Source organism: Bos javanicus, chromosome 13 (genome assembly GCF_032452875.1).
Source record: "Bos javanicus breed banteng chromosome 13, ARS-OSU_banteng_1.0, whole genome shotgun sequence".
Taxonomy (NCBI): Eukaryota; Metazoa; Chordata; class Mammalia; order Artiodactyla; family Bovidae; genus Bos; species Bos javanicus.
Window position 1 is genome coordinate 10140285 of NC_083880.1, and position 16876 is coordinate 10157160.

General features: G+C 43.9%; 1 protein-coding gene across 9 annotated transcripts in view; it reads right to left on the reverse strand.

The window, feature by feature from the left end:
* Positions 1–16876, reverse strand: part of KIF16B (kinesin family member 16B) — a 308034-nt gene that overhangs the window by 247054 nt on the left and 44104 nt on the right. For all 9 annotated transcript variants that reach the window (XM_061435656.1, XM_061435655.1, XM_061435659.1 and 6 more), the window contains exons 3-6: positions 16447–16560; positions 6102–6218; positions 3868–3965; positions 3042–3151 (exon numbers count right to left, since the gene is read on the reverse strand). In XM_061435656.1, the coding sequence (XP_061291640.1) occupies positions 3042–3151; positions 3868–3965; positions 6102–6218; positions 16447–16560 (439 nt within the window). The remainder of the gene's footprint in view (positions 1–3041; positions 3152–3867; positions 3966–6101; positions 6219–16446; positions 16561–16876) is intronic.

A 16876-nucleotide genomic window follows, 5' to 3' on the forward strand; every position in this document is an offset into this window, starting at 1 on the left:
CTGACACAATGGATGAGTTTGGGTAGACTCTGGGAGTTGGTGATGGACAGAGAGGCCTGGTGTGCTGCACTCCATGGGGTCGCAGAGAGTCGGACACAACTAAGGGACTGAAATGAACTGAACTGAAATTCTTAAGAGGTGGAATTTCTAGATTGAAGCATATACAAAATGTGGATGGATATTGCAGAACTGTCCTCCATAAAAGGCAACTTACACACAACAGTAACAATGCAAAAGACTGCCTGTCTCCCAACACTGTCCCAGGCTCCTTACAGCTGCTGGGGACAGGCAGCAGACGCTATCTCAAAGAATTTTTATTCTGCTTTCCTCTGCTTATTAGTGACGTCAATCTTTCTTTCCTTCATTTAAAAATCATGTGTGTTTCCAGGTGGCCAACACACAAATGAAAGGATGCTCAACATTATTAGATAAATGCAAATCAAAAGTACAGGGTACTCCCTCACCCCTGGTCAGAATGGCCATCATTTTAAAAATCTACAGATAAATGCTGGAGGGGATATGGAGAAAAGGGAACCCTCCTACTCTGCTGGTGGCAATGGAAGCTGGTGCAGCCACTGTGGAAACAGTATAAAGGTTCATCAGAAAACCGTAAGGAGAATTACATATGCTCCAGCAATTCCATTCCTAGACATACAGCCAGACAAGATACATGCACCGCTATGTTTCCAGCAGCACTATTTACAATAGCTGAGGCGTGGAAACAACCTCGACATCCATCAACAGATGAAGGGGTAAATCAAGATGTGATATACATACATACATATACACGTGTGTGTATGCACATCATTAGAAAAGAAGCAATTAATGCCGTGTGCAGCAACATGGACCCAACTAGAGATTACCATGCTAAGTGAATTAAGTCAGAAAGAAAAAGACAAATAGCATATGGTATCACTTCTGTGTGAAGTCTAAAATATGGCACCAATGAACCTACCTATTAAACAGAAACAGAATCACAGACATGGACCAAGGTGGTGCCCAGGGTGAGGCGCGGTGGGAGGAACAGAGTTGGAGGCTGAGGTCAGCGATGTAAGCTGTTATATACAGAAGGCATAAATGACAAGGTCCTACTGTATAGCACAAAGGACTATATGCAATATCCTATTATAAACCATAATGGAAAAGAGTATTTTTAAAATGTATGTGTATATATATATTCATACATACATATAAATGTATAACTGAAGCACTGCTGTATAGCAGAAATTAACACAACACTGTAAATTAATTTTTTAAAATACTGATTAAAAATCATCAATATTTCTATGGACAACCTAGTCACATTCTTTGTTCATTTTTCTCCTTGGTAGTGGAGCTGTCTGTAATTTACAGGAGCTCCTTATATAATAGGAAAACAAGTCCTTTGTCTGAAACTTGAATTGAAAATATCCTTTCCACCTTGTAAGTTGTTTTTTCACTTTGCCTATGGTGTTTCTACCAAGTATAAAGTTCATTTTTTGTTTTGTTTCAACATTTCAAATTTAACACTTTTATTTCATATTTTCTGGATTTTAAGTAAAAAATTTTAAAAGCCCTCCCTTCTCTAAATTTCCAGAAAAAAAATAATCCAGGGTTTCTTGCAGTCATTATGTCACTTTTTACATTAAATCTTTGCTCCATCTGCCATTTACTTTAGTATACAAATTGAGCTCTGGTACCAATTTTCTTTTTTTTTTTTTCTCCCAGACAACTTACTAACCCCTATTCCCCCAGTGTTTGAATAGCAGATTTATTAGAAACTAAATCCCCTTTAAGTATTGACAGTAGATTCTGGATTTTTACCCTGCTTGATTAACCTGTCTCTCCACAAACCCAGCCCTATAGTATGTCTTAACATTTGATAAGACAGTTAAAGGGAAAAGGCAGTTAGGCTAAAAACTATTAACGATAGTATTTATCCCACACTCCATGGAACAAATACATAGTTACTCACCTTGCTGTGGGCATGAAACACAAAAGTTCAATCGAAAATTTACTAAAATGCAGATGGGACCCTGTTAGCACACCTGGTTTTCCAGGTTAAAAAGACAACAGAAGTAGAAACATCTTTGAATCCATGACCAGTTCTCAGCCTTGCCTCCAATGAAACACACAGGAAGGACATCACCACAATAGGAGATAGGAGAGCCTGTCTGTGTGCAATTCCTAGTCTCCAGCCTCACCTCAGCTGCCTCACACAGAGGAGTGTGCAGAGCTGACTATTCTAAGGACAGCCTTCCGTCCAGCCTGTTTTTAAAATAGTTTGCAGGAGCCAGTCCTTTACCCATCACTCCTTGGGACAGTCCTCCCAATGGACAGTGACCTGACGAATGTATCACAACACAAAGGCCGAGAACACAGCATGGGAACTTCAAACACTCTTCCCAAAGGTGAGAGGTCTCAGAATCACCCTACAGTCATGTTACCGTTAAGATGAGTAAAAACACACCCCTGAAATGCAACGCCATTTAAAGAAGCTATAGAGTTACTTATCTTGCCTGAAAACTTTGGAAAATAAGTTTCTGGAGTTCTTAAAGGTAGACATGATCTATTGGCAAGCCCTGCAAAATCGGCTAATGGCCAGTAAAGTAGAAGCACATTAAGTGAATAGAGCACAGTGGCGTGCTAACTTGCTTCAGTCGTGTCGGACTCTATAGACCGTAGAGTCAGACACTATAGACTCTACAGTTGGACTCTACAGACTCTATAGACTATAGCCCACCAGGCTGCTCGGTCCATGGAATTCTCCAAGCAAAAGTACTGGAGTGGGTTGCCGTGCCCTCCTCCAAGGAATCTTCCCAACCCAGGGATCAAACCCCACATCTCTTATGCCTCCTGCACTGGCAGGTGGTTTCTTTGCCACCAGTACCACCTGGGAAGCCCCAGTGTTCAGTGGCAGCACATGTAATTTTTACTATAATTAAACTCCAAAATTAAATTTTTTAGATGTCACCATTATCCTTCATTTCTTTTTCTCTGAAACTATTATTCTTAACAAAAACTCCCAAGAAGAAAAGAGCTGTGAAAACATCCACTCTTACCTTCCACATAAGGCCCCTCTTTTGGATGCTCACGGACTCTTAGATTGAAGGTTTTGGATGACTTCCGCCTAAGAAGATCTCTCACACGTTCATTATAAATTTCTAAGTAGCTAAAAATGACAAACAGAGTTGAATTCAGTAAAATTACTGCAGGCACTAATAGCAGCAGCAGCAGCATACATTTATGGGCGATAACTACATATCAGGTACAGCACTTTACGGGGATTATTTCCTTTAATCCCTACAATAGCTCAAAGGTAGGTACCATCTTCCTCGTCTTACACACTAGGCAGCAAAGACTTGGGCGATTTAAACAGCCTGTCCAAGGCCTCACAGCCTCTGAGAGCTCAGGCAGCCAGGAGAATACCCTGATTGCCATATCTGCCCTCAAACCACTGACCAAACTGCCTCTCCACACAGGTTTAAGTCCAAGGAGAGGGGGGAAAAAAACACCTCCACCACCCAGATTTACTTAAAGATCAGAATGACAGTGATCCAACAAACATAAAGGATAACACAAACCTTATTCAAATAAAAGAATAAGGCAAGTGGGTACAAACTGAAAGGTCAAAAGCTCACTGCATTTGAGATGAGCATCATACATTAATTTCAGACCAGGCTGGGTTACCTCCACTAACCTCCAAAGCCCTCATTCAAATGGTACCCAAGGAGGTCACTGAACACATTCGTGCTTTGAGCTTGACTTCCAACCAGCACAGCACAGAATGGGGAAAGGCAGACTCTCCTCTCAGGGATGCAAAGGCCGTATCCATTCCTCATGCCTTGAATCAAGCTCACACACACTCACTCAAGGCACAGGCCCTACCTGACTTCAGTTCGAAAAGACGCCTCATCCCATCTGGTGGTTTCGTTTATCTGACTGAAGAGCCCTTCGCAGATCCGGGGTATTAAGCCAGAATCGCCCTGCAGTGGGAAAGAGGGGTGCCTCAGCTGTAACTTGAAATAAAAGCACCTGATGATTGCATCTGCAATGGGCTGGGGTGGACTTAGACTCCGGGGGCCTACAGGCCCACCCCAGGGACCTGGGCTCACCCCTTCCAGGACTGCTTCCTATCCTCTGAAATAAGAGGATTGAGCCTTCTAATTTCTACATGCTGGGACCATAGTAATAGACAGTTGTCAGCTGTCAATCAGCTAAATCGTGGCTTGCAAACATAAGATGTATTCTCTAGCTCTCAAACCAGAGAGTCTACTGCTGTAAAACAAATGTTAAAAAATTTGATCTGGTCAAAGGACAAAAAAAGCTGAAATACACACTGGGCAGAAACCTTAAGAAGTCCTCAAAGAAGCTATTTGTCTTACAAAGGCGCTGATGATCACATTAAGACATACAGACTGTGATGCACTAATTCCTACCCTGTCCTCCCTCGACAGAAAGGTTTCAGTACATCACATTACTTATGTGACGTGGGTGTAATTATAGTATTCATGTTTCGGTTGGCAATGACAAGCTGACGAGCCTCAGAATGGCACCAAAGACAAGGAAAAATGCTCCTGTTAGGAGGCCAAACTGAGGTTTCAATGTTTTCTTCTGAAATCTCTCTCTCCTCGCACCTAATCTCCCATTCCCCCCACCCAAAAAAGATACATATACATATACATACACATTTATATATATATATCATCACAAGGTTTAGGAGAACTTTTTTTCCTTTACACCATTAAATCAGTACCAATTCTTATAAAATAAAAATTGGCCCTTTCACCACATTTTTTGTTCTTACTTTAACAAATCAAATAAAAAAAGAATACTCAAATGGTACTCAATTGTAAGGTCATAGAAAAACAGCTGTAACTTGTGAGTGCTTTATAAATGCTGAACTTACATAAACTAGCTAAGAGGAAATCAACAAGCAAAAAAAAAAAAATTTTGTTTTCTATTTTTTGGCCACACATGGCATGTGGTATCTTAGTTCCCTGACCAGGCATCACACCCATGCCTACTGCAGTGGAAGCTCAGAGTCTTAACCACTGGACCACTGGGGAAGTCCCATAAATTTCATTTTTAGAGAAGGCTTTTTTCCCAAAGCACAGCAGGAAAGAAGGAAGGGTGGAGTAATGGTAAAAGGAAATGTGAAACTCTTGAAATCATCGTTTCTTCGGTTCTTTTCTTATTTTTCGTTGCTTCTCAGGACTGAGCATTCGCAGCACTGCATTTACTTCTACTACAAAGAAGGCGCCTGGATTTAAGGAGCCAGGACACACGGGCTGAAAGGCTTTCATCCAGAAAGACCTATCCTCCTTCAATGCATTACTTCTCCCACGAACCACCAAACCTGCAGCATTTGGGCCACCTCTGAGCCTGCCGGCAGGAAGCCCAGCCAAGCTCTGCTAGGTCCTCGACTCCCAGAGTCAGTGAACAGTTTTCCAAACCATGACATGAGAGAAGTAAAACACACCAGCACCGTCCAGGTCTGGAGAAAACACAGAACGGGATAAGGTTCTACAGTCACTCCCAGCTTCTCCTCTGCCGTCTATTTTGGGGCAAGTATAATTTTAATGTCTTTAATTTATATAGCATGACTACTAAACTCTACACACTATGTTTGTAACTGTGTAGACTCTATATAACCCATGTAATTCTTACATTTTTCATGTATTCACTGGATTTATGCAGTACCTTTCCACCAAGGAGATTCTTTTTTTTTACATTTTTCTTGGGCAAAAGTGTTTTGAATAATTTTAAAAAGAACAGAATTCAGTAATTTTATTCAAACTGTTGGGTTGGCAGAAAAGAAGAATAAATTACTTGCAGGCCCAGCACACTTTTTTTTTTATAAGATTATAAAGCCTTTAAAAACGGAAAAGGAACTGAGACTCCCATCCATTATTCATGCTTATAAACTTAAAACTGTTTCTAATTTTAAAATCTCTCAGAGGAAATTTCATCCCACTTATTACTGAGTTTTATCTTACTACTAAAGAATGATGAGAACACGAAAAGCGTGTTTAGTACCAACCACGTAGACAAAAGGGACATTCTCATCAGTCCAAAGAGAAAATGAGAAATTTGCTTCCCACACAGTGTAAGCCACGTACAGAGTCTCCCATCATAGTGTATGACTTTCCTGATCCGGTCTGCCCGTACGCAAAGACACAAGCATTATAACCTTCGAACGCAGACTTCACGACATCTGTGCCAAGGGTTTTGAAAACCTGGAAGCAAAAAAACAAAAAAGATATCATTAACCATGGATTTTAATAGAAGCCCCTTCAGTGCTGACAGCATTCTTGAATACTACATTCATAGGATTATACCATGCGAAGAAATCACTGAAGAGCTGTTAACAACAGAATACGTGTACTCCAGTTTTTAATCAAAAAGAGACTTCTTAACAAAGCAAAAAGCAATCTCATCCTTTTTCCCACTTAAGTTAACAAAAGATTCCTAAAACATAAAAAGGCAAACAAGGCGAAGTGACAATCATGTACAGAAGCAGAGACAATTTTAAAGCATGGTGACTTACCATCTCAGAAGTAAATAAACACATAAAGTGATTCATTCTATACCAGAGCTTCCATAAACTAAATATTCAAAACCTGAAAGTCACAGCAGCCAGAAGTTATGGCCCAAACCATGCCAAATCAACGCCATCATTTTAAGGATACGGCTATTCATCAGTCTCCAGAGGCTCTCATGAGCTGAGTGACAGGTGGGTGCGGGTGAGGCTGGGATGCTGGGCTCCACCAAGTCAGAGTCCAGTCGATCTTCCCTCTTTGGATATTTTCGAAGCAAGATGAGCTTTGTGGGGCCTGTGATGGTGCTCACGGCCCTGAGTCCACGTCCAATGTACCCCACAACCGCAGTGGGACACTCGGGAATGGAAGGGAGCGAAGGACAAATGCGTGACCTACGTGATCAATGCGAACGAAGCAACCCGAGATGCCCGGTCATCCTCCTTACCCCAGCGAGGGAGGGGACCAGCCAAAGCTTTCTAACCCCCACCTGCCTTTCAGGTCGCCTCCTGGCCTCTCGGACCAGGACACCAAGGGCACAAAGAACACCTCCCTCCTTCAAAAACAAGTGGCATCAGCAGCTGAGGAGACGGCAGGGAGCGGGGGTGCAATCAGGCTCTCAGAGCAGCAAGAGGTGTGGGATGCACACAGGCCGGGGCAGGATCCACATCAGCCCAGCAGGAGAGCAGACTCTCCGGGAGCGACGCTGCGCAAACCGACTCTAGAAACACCGCCTTCCCGAGGGGCCTGGGCCCTCCGGGCAGACCCCACCCCAGACGGCCTGATGACCACCGGCCGCCTGCTCCCCGCTCCCCCGGTAAGCGTCCCGCCACCTACACGGGCTGTCAGCCAGGACGCCTCCGGCCCATCGGCCTGCCCTCCTGTTCAAGCTTCGTCTCCTCAGTCAGAGGTGTACAGCCTACCCCTTCAACCAGGCCGTCTCCACGGAGGACCTCCCATTACCCTCCTTCACTCTGACTTAAGTTTCATCCACTTCCGCTTTAGGAGCTGACATCTTCTGATCTTTTTCTCACAGTCAGATGACTAACTCAACCTTCAACTGTATTCGTGACCCACCCTTGGGGCAAGCCGTGCCACCAGGTCCTCTGTCCCAGGGAGAGGCGAGGCAGGGGGCCCGCAGCAGCTGCAGGGCTGGGAACCACAGCCACCTCCCCAGCCCCGGGCCGCGCGCCGCTCAGCATCGGCCTGGAGGCCTGAGCCCACGCTGAAGGCCTTCCTTCACCCGCTCCACACACAGCCACACACACACACACTTCCGTGAAGCAGAACCAGGAATCCCACAGGGACTTTGGGCTCCAGACTAACCATCTAAGAGGCTGGTTTTCACCACCGTATATAGAATAGGAAGAAAACTGTAAATATTTATTTAATTCTTCCTGATCAGACAAAAAACCAAATGACAGATTATCATTTTTAACACTTCACAGGGTGCCAGTGGAGAGGAAGAACAACCTTCCAAAAGCTTCCCAAAGAATAAAGGAACAATCTCTCATACTTTTGTCTGGGGCTAAAACAAAGTCTCGGAAAATACCATATTTAAACCAAACCCCAGGGACTTCCCTGGTGGTCCAGTGGCTAAGATTCCACGCTTCCCCTGAAGGGGGCCTGAGTTCCATTCCTGGGCAGGGAACTCAGATCCCACATGCCGCAGGGTGTGGCCAAAATAATAACAATAAAAAACAAACCCCAAAGTTTTCAAGATGGAATTCTTCCCTTGGGTTAAAATCCACACCCTCCACTTTACTCTTCGTTTATTCTCTAGAAATCTACTCAGCTGGTATTCCACCCGACTCAGGGGGCCTGGGGGTAGGGCAGGGGCTGGTGGAGAGGACCCTGTAACTGGCACAGAAAAACGCAGGCCCCGAGGGGCTGAGATGCAGGCCGGGCTCGGTCTCAGCTACAAGTCGGCTGGGAACCTAGAGAATCAGCAGGGCAGTGCCCACACCTCAGGGCCCCTAGCAGGGAAACAGGCTCCCCATGGCAGCTCCCACCAAGGACTTGTCAACCAACTGAGGTGGGGAAGGAGGGGCCGCTGGATGGGCTGATAGGCTGCCCTCCTGGCCAGGGACCCGGAGACCCGCCACGCTTCCAGAGCAAAGGGAGGCACTGCAGGGCCTCGCTGGAGGGCAACTGCCCACAGCGGGGCACTTGCAAACAAAAGACTCTCCTTCCAGCTGTCAAGGGGGAGATTTTAGGTCTCAAGTTTCTCTGGGGTTGAATCAAGGAACAGGCAAGCGTGAGAGCAGAGCCTCCCTTTGGAGTTGGAAGAACCATTAAGAAAATCAGACCTTACTTAAATGGTCTTTAATCAAGATGAGCATGGACTTTTAACTGCTCACTGATTTTTTTTTTCTAAATTTAAAATTAATTTGGAAGGAAAAAATATTAACCGTCATCTTACTTGGAATTTGTTTAACATTATGGGAAACTTAACTTGTACTACAGTAACAGCCATGATATACTGTCTCAAGGTGCCATTACATTTCAATCATTTTTAAAGAGAAGAAAAAGACAAAGGGTGACTTCACGCACGCCAAGTTTGTGATCTTCCCCCGTTTACAGCCGGCGTGTGACCTGTCAGCTCGGCTCCTGGGCAGGATCTGCCAGCGTGAAAACATGAGCCCACACAACACCAGCTAATAAAATCAGAGGTGAGGGAGACTGCCTTTTGAACAGAGTAGAAAATGGGTGTTTTCCCCAAAATGCCAAACTTATACAAAAAGAGATCAGATTTGTGATTACAAAGGTGGGAAGTAGGGCCAGAGAGAACTGGAAGAAGTTGGACAAGAGGTACAACCCTGCAGTTATTAGAGAAATAGATCAGATCAGATCAGATCAGTCGCTCAGTCGTGTCCGACTCTTTGCGACCCCATGAATCACAGCACACCAGGCCTCCCTGTCCACCACCAACTCCCGGAGTTCACCCAGACTCATGTCCATCAAGTCAGTGATGCCATCCAGCCATCTCATCCTCTGTCGTCCCCTTCTCCTCTTGCCCCCAGTTCCTCCCAGCATCAGAGTCTTTTCCAATGAGTCAACTCTTCGCATGAGGTGGCCAAAGTACTGGAGTTTCAGCTTTAGCATCATTCCTTCCAAAGAAATCCCAGGGCTGATCTCCTTCAGAATGGACTGGCTGGATCTCCTTGCAGTCCAAGGGACTCTCAAGAGTCTTCTCCAACACCACAGTTCAAAAGCATCCATTCTTCGGCGCTCAGCCTTCTTCACAGTCCAACTCTCACATCCATACATGACCACAGGAAAAACCATAGCCTTGACTAGACGAACCTTTGTTGGCAAAGTAATGTCTCTGCTTTTCAATATGCTATATAGGTTGGTCATAACTTTCCTTCCAAGGAGTAAGCGTCTTTTAAGTTCATGGCTGCAGTCACCATCTGCAGTGACTTTGGAGCCCAGAAAAATAAAGTCTGACACTGTTTCCACTGTTTCCCCATCTATTTCCCATGAAGTGATGGGACCAGATGCCATGATCTTCATTTTCTGAATGTTGAGCTTTAAGCCAACTTCTTCACTCTCCACTTTCACTTTCATCAAGAGGCTTTTGAGTTCCTCTTCACTTTCTGCCATGAGGGTGGTGTCATCTGCATATCTGAGGTTATTGATATTTCTCCCGGCAATCTTGATTCAGCCCGTATTTCTTCCAGTCCATCGTTTCTCATGATGTACTCTGCATAGAAGTTAAATAAACAGGGTGACAATATACAGCCTTGACGTACTCCCTTTCCTATTTGGAACCAGTCTGTTGTTCCATGTCCAGTTCTAACTGTTGCTTCCTGACCTGCATACAGGTTTCTCAAGAGGCAGATCAGGTGGTCTGGTATTCCCATCTCTTGAAGAATTTCCCACAGTTTATTGTGATCCACACAGTCAAAGGCTTTGGCATAGTCAATAAAGCAGAAATAGATGTTTTTCTGGAACTCTCTTGCTTTTTCTATGATCCAGTGGATGTTGGGAATTTGATCTCTGGTTCCTCTGCCTTTTCTAAAACCAGCTTGAACATCAGGAAGTTCACGGTTCACATATTGCTGAAGCCTGGCTTGGAGAATTTTGAGCATTACTTTACTAGCGTGTGAGATGAGTGCACTTGCGTGGCATTCTTTGGCATTGCCTTGGCATTGTTTGAGCATTCTTTGGCATGGCCTTTCTTTGGGATTGGAATGAAAACTGACCTTTTCCAGTCCTGTGGCCACTGCTGAGTTTTCCAAATTTGCTGGCATAATTGAGTGCAGCACTTTCACAGTATCATCTTTCAGGATTTGAAAGAGCTCAACTAGAATCTATCACTTCCACTAGCTTTGTTCATAGTGATGCTTTCTAAGGCCCACTGGACTTCACATTCCAGAATGTCTGGCTCTAGGTCAGTGATCACACCATCGTGATTATTTGGGTCATGAAGATCTTTTTTGTACAGTTCTTGTGTGTATTCTTGTCATCTCTTCTTAATATCTTCTGCTTCTGTTAGGTCCATACCATTTCTGTCCTTTATCAAGCCCATCTTTGCATGAAATGTTCCTTTGGTATCTCTGATTTTCTTGAAGAGATCTCTAGTCTTTCCCATTCTGTTTTTTCCTCTATTTCTTTGCATTGATCGCTGAAGAAGGCTTTCTTATCTCTTCTTGCTGTTCTTTGGAACTCTGCATTCAGATGTTTATATCTTTCCTTTTCTCCTTTGCTTTTCGCTTCTCTTCTCCTCACAGCTATTTGTAAGGCCTTCCCAGACAGCCATTTTGCTTTTTTGCATTTCTTTTCCATGGGGATGGTCTTGATCCCTGTCTCCTGTACAATGTCACGAACCTCATTCCATAGTTCATCAGGCACTTTATCAATCAGATCTGCTGCTGCTGCTGCTAAGTCACTTCAGTTGTGTCTGACTCTGTGCGACCCCATAGACGGCAGCCGCTCCCCCGTCCCTGGGATTCTCCAGGCAAGAAGACTGGAGTGGGTTGCCACTACCTTCTCAAATGGATGAAAGTGAAAGTGAAAGTGAAGTCGCTGAGTTGTGTCCTACTCTTAGTGACCCCATGGACTGCAGCCCACCAGGCTCCTCTGTCCATGGGATTTTCCAGGCAAGAGTACTGGAGTGGAGTGCCATTGCCTTCTCCCACTGTATAATCATAAGGGATTTGATTTAGATCATACCTGAATGGTCTAGTGGTTTTCCCTACTTTCTTCAATTTAAGTCTGAATTTGGCAATAAGGAGTTCATGGTCTGAGCCACAGTCAGCTCCTGGTCTTGTTTTTGCTGACTGTATAGAGCTTCTCCATCTGTGGCTGCAAAGAATATAATCAATCTGATTTCGGTGTTGACCATCTGGTAATGTCCATGTATAGAGTCTTCTCTTGTGTTGTTGGAAGAGGGTGTTTGTTATGACCAGTGCAGTGAAATAAATACTAAGGATGAAATATAAAACAGTGATGACTACAGTTAACACTGCCACACAGTATACAGTAAAGTTGTTAAGAGAATAGATCTTAAGAGTTGTCATCACAAGGAGAATTTTTTTCTTTTTCTTTTCCTTGTATCTATATGAGAAGACGGATGTCAGCTGAACCTACTGTGGTCATCATTTCACAAGATATATAAAGCAAACCACCATGCTGTATACCTTAAACTTACATGGTGATGTATGTCAATTACCTCTCAGTAAAACTGGGGGAAAAAATGCAAAAAATAGGTATTTTCCTGTATCTCTGCTGGTTCTATTAACATGTGGTTCTACCAGAAAGCAGCATTCACTCACGTATCTCAAAGGTTTTATCAGTCTTGAAGTAAGTATAAATAACCTGAGACTGTTCAGAGTCAAGGAACCCAAACATCTGAATCTCAGACCGGAAGCTGGGAAGCATGCTCCTGAATTGAGAACTCTTCATATTCTCACTATTTTTAACTCTGGACAGGTATTTTTGCCTCCTGTTTCTGCTTCCCTGACCTTAACTCTCCCTGAATCCAGGAACTGTCACCTGTTCCCATAAATGGACCACCAACCGCAGACGAGGCTTCTTGGTTAGCAAACGCATGCTGAGCACCTCCAGGGGGCCAGGCCCTGCTGTCCACGCCGCCACTCCCATGTCTGGGCTTTCCCTCAGCACAGCCCCTGTCCCTAGGGGCCTCAAACCCAGGTTCCATGCGGGGAAAGCCAGCCACTAGCCAGGTAAGTCAGGAGGAAAGGCTTCGTGGTACTTCCTTCATCTTCTGGTGAAGACGCTCTAAGGAGGGGGAAGAAACCAGCTTTCCCCTTAAACTGTCTCACAGCAGTCACCTCATCGCCATTCCTACACGAAAGCCCAAGTCTGGATTCCACTAGCTGTAACATTCTGTTCTTCGCCACACTCCTAGCTACCAACATTGATAAGTCCACTAATCTCAGGACCAAAGTTATCTTCATTCCCTCGCTGGCCCACTTAGTCACTTAACTGGGCGGCCCTGTCCACCTGTCACTGAGAACACACCGACCCTTTCTCCTATACCCTTAAGGCCTTCCACTGGCATCTCCTCTGCCCTGTACAGCAGCCCTAGGATTTCTACGCTGCCCAGTTTGGCTTCCCTCATGGCTCAGACGGTAAAGCATCTGCCCACAACACGGGCGACCTGGGTTCAAGCCCTGGGTTGGGAAGATCCCCTGGAGAAGGAAATGGCAACCCACTCCAGTATTCTTGCCTGGAGAATCCCATGGACAGAGGATCCTGGTAGGTTACAGTCCACGGGGTTGCAAAGAGTTGGACACGACTGAGCGACTTCACTTTCTTTCAATTCAGTGGATTAGATCTACAGACTTGATCTGATCCACTGAGTTATTTACCCTGAGTCTCTCTGACAAGAAAATTGGAGCTACGTTGACCTCGTTTGGTTCCTGAGGGGCTTAAACAGGCAGCAGCCACGAGCACCCAGCATACCCAGCAGCATTTCTGAGTCCGGGGCACATTCCAGCAACACCAGTCCCCGCTGCCTCTCCCTGCCCCTCCCACGTGCCAGGCGCCTCCCGTCCACTCACAGCCCCCACTCCTTCTGCCATCATCCTGTCTATGTTTCCCTAATGGTGAATCAACATCTTCCAGATCCAATCCCTCCAGGGTCTTCCTTGGAACAACTTCTCCAAGTTCACAGCCCATCTTAACTCTAACCCAGCACTTACATCGCCTCAGAAAGCCGTCTCCACCAAACATTTCTAAACCAACTACATTTCTCAGATTAAGGAGTATGCATGTCATCTGGGGTTCTTCTAAAAATGCAGTCTGGTTCAGTGGGGATAGTCCCTGAAATTCTGCATTTCTAACACTTCCTCAGGCAATGCTGAGATTCCAGCACGTGGACACACCAGCTGACAAGAAACTAGATGATGATACCACTTCAAGATGCTACCACATGGGTAGGAAGGCCAGGCTGGGAATTCTATTAGGTTGGCTGGAATACATTCTTAAATAAATGTGGTTATGTCATATATCATTTTAATGCACATTTCTCGCTTTATGCTTTTGCTAGTGATGTATTACTTGCTGTATATTTTATATTTATTTTGGACTATGGAAATGATGTTAGACAAAAAGCAAATTCGAGTGATTTCCTTACTCAAGTTCAAAATGGGTTGAAAGGACCAGAGACAACTCACAACATGAGTAACACATTTGGCCCAGGAACTGCTAATGGATGTTCAGTGCAGTGGTGGTTCAAGAAGTTCTGCAAAGGAGTGCCTTGAAGATGAGAAGTGCAACGGCCAGCCACTGGAAGCTGACAATGACAACTGAGAGCCATCATCAAAGCTGGTCCTCTTACAACTACACGAGAAGTTGCCAAAGAACTCAGCGTCAACCATGCTATGGTCGTTCAGCATTTGAAGCAACTTGGAAAGGTGAAAAAGCTCAGTAAGCGGGTGCCTCATGAGCTGACCACAAATCTAAAAAAAAATCATTGTTCTGAAGTATCGTCTCCTCTTATTCTATGCAACAATGAACTATTTCTCAATTAGATTGGGACGTGCAACGAAAAGTGGATTTTATACAACAACCAGCTCAGTGGTTGGACCGTGAAGCTCCAAAGTACTTCCCAAAGCCAAACTCACACCAAAAAAAGGCCATGGTCACTGTTCAGTGGTCTGCTGCCAATCTGATCCACTACAGCTTTCTGAATCCCAGCAAAACCATTACAACTGAGAAGTATGCTCAGCAAAAAGATGAGATGAACTGAAAACTGCAATGCCTGCATTCGACATTGGTCAACAGAACAGGCCCAATTCTTTTCCACGACAACGCCTGACCACATGTCACACAACCAACACTTCAAAAGTTAAACAATTATTCTACAAAGCTCTGCCTCATCCGCCACATTCACCTGACTTCTCACCAACTTTCTACCACTTCTTTGAGCATCTCAATGACTTTTTTGCAGGGAAAATGCATCCACAACCAGCAGGAGGCAGAAAATGCTTTCCCAAGAGTTTGTTGAATCCTGAGCCACAGGTTTTTAAGCTACAGGAATAAACAAACTTATTTCTTGTTGGCAAAAATGTGTTGATTGTAATGGTTCTTATTTTGATTAATAAAAATGTGTTTGAGCCTCGTTACCATAATTTAAAATTCACGGTCCAAAACAGCAATCACATTTGCACCACCCTTAATACCCTCAGTTTAACACCTGGAGAACTGAAGCTACATCTCGAAAGAAGCTGTTAGCAAGCCAGGAAGAAGCCCAGAGATGCAACCAGTTTCTCCCACAACACTGTGCTTCCCCAGAACCCCGATATGCTCTAATGCCTGCTTGTCCCACCCAAGGAAACCCACTAGTCCTTCTGGTCACGTGACATGTCATCACGTGATGGTCCCCTGGAGGGCCTTCAGGTCTGCTCCCTGCCAATGTCAGGTATACATTTCAGATCACAGAAGTCCACAGCACAGGTTTCCTGGACAAACCCCATCTTCATTCTATGTTCCAGAAAGATTCTGGGCAAAACGATCTTTCTTTCTAGAATCCTTCTTTCTGGAACCTACAATGGTGCACCCAAGAAGGGGAAATGTGACTTGGGTTTGAAGTCTACATCCTAAAGCTCTGCATCTGGGTAGGACTCAAGGTCAAATGAGTAATCTGCCAGGCTTAGCAGTACACACAGGAAGACCTCAAAGACACTGCGATCCGGTTCAGATCACCGCAACAAAGCAACAACTGGAATAAACCAAGGCTCACAAATGTTTTGGTTCCCTGCGCAAATAAAAGTTATGTTTATACTGTATTGTAGTAGTCGACTAAGTGTGTAGTAGCATAATGTCTAAAAAAAATAATACGCATACTTTAATTAAAAAATATTTTCTTCCTAGAAAATACTAACCATCATCTGAGCCTTCAACAAGTCATTATCTTGTTGCAAAAGTAATATGACAGATCACTGGTCAAATATAATAATGGAAAAAGTTTGAAATATTGCGAGAAGTACCAAAACGTGACACGGAGATACCGACTGAGCAAATGCTGTTGGAAAAATGACACAAACTCACTTGACACGAGGTTGCCACACCTTCAATTTATAAAAAAGAGTATCTACAAAGTTTAATAAAGCAAAGCACAGTAAAATAAAGTAAGTCTATAAACGTCCCCCTCAAAATGCTTTATTTGCAAAGCTCCTTTAAAACTGTAGTCACTGCCAAGTTTTGAAACAAAAATTACGATCATGCTTGGAAAAGGGAAAAAAAACTCCACCTTTTGGGGATGGAATTTATCTCAGGCCTAAGAGAAATCATGCTATGTAACAACCAAAAAGCTAAGTTAGCAAAGACTAATTTTATATAAATGATTTTCAGAAAAAAAAAAAAAATTAGCAAGATGTTTTAAAGAGTTTGAGGGTAGGCATGTTTTTCTCAACATGAAAATAAACCAAAATAGAGATTTTTGAAAACATCATACCATTTCTTGAGAAACATAATCTGGACTTTCTGTATCAGCAGAATAAAAAGAAAAGTCGTAGGTGAAGGTCTTGGTCCGTTCTCTTCCTGAGTCCCCAGTCCCTCCTTCTGGTATCTAGAGAGAGAAGATTGTGATAATAACAGTGCAACTAGAAAAACCGTAATAATGTAAAGAATACTGTTAGCTGACAAGTAATCCACCCAATTCAAAGAAAAAAAAAAAAACAATTGTGTAAAAAGCTCACAACAATCACCAATGTGCATTATTTATACCCTGACTCAAATCCATTTAATTCCTCCTGACCACCTTCTCAATGAAGGAACAGAAAGCAAACATGAACTCCTCCCAGCCTCTCATTCAGGTTCTCTACAATACGACCCAAGGCTAACTTTTCTGGACTTTTTATCATGATTACCTTCTAAGAGCCTGA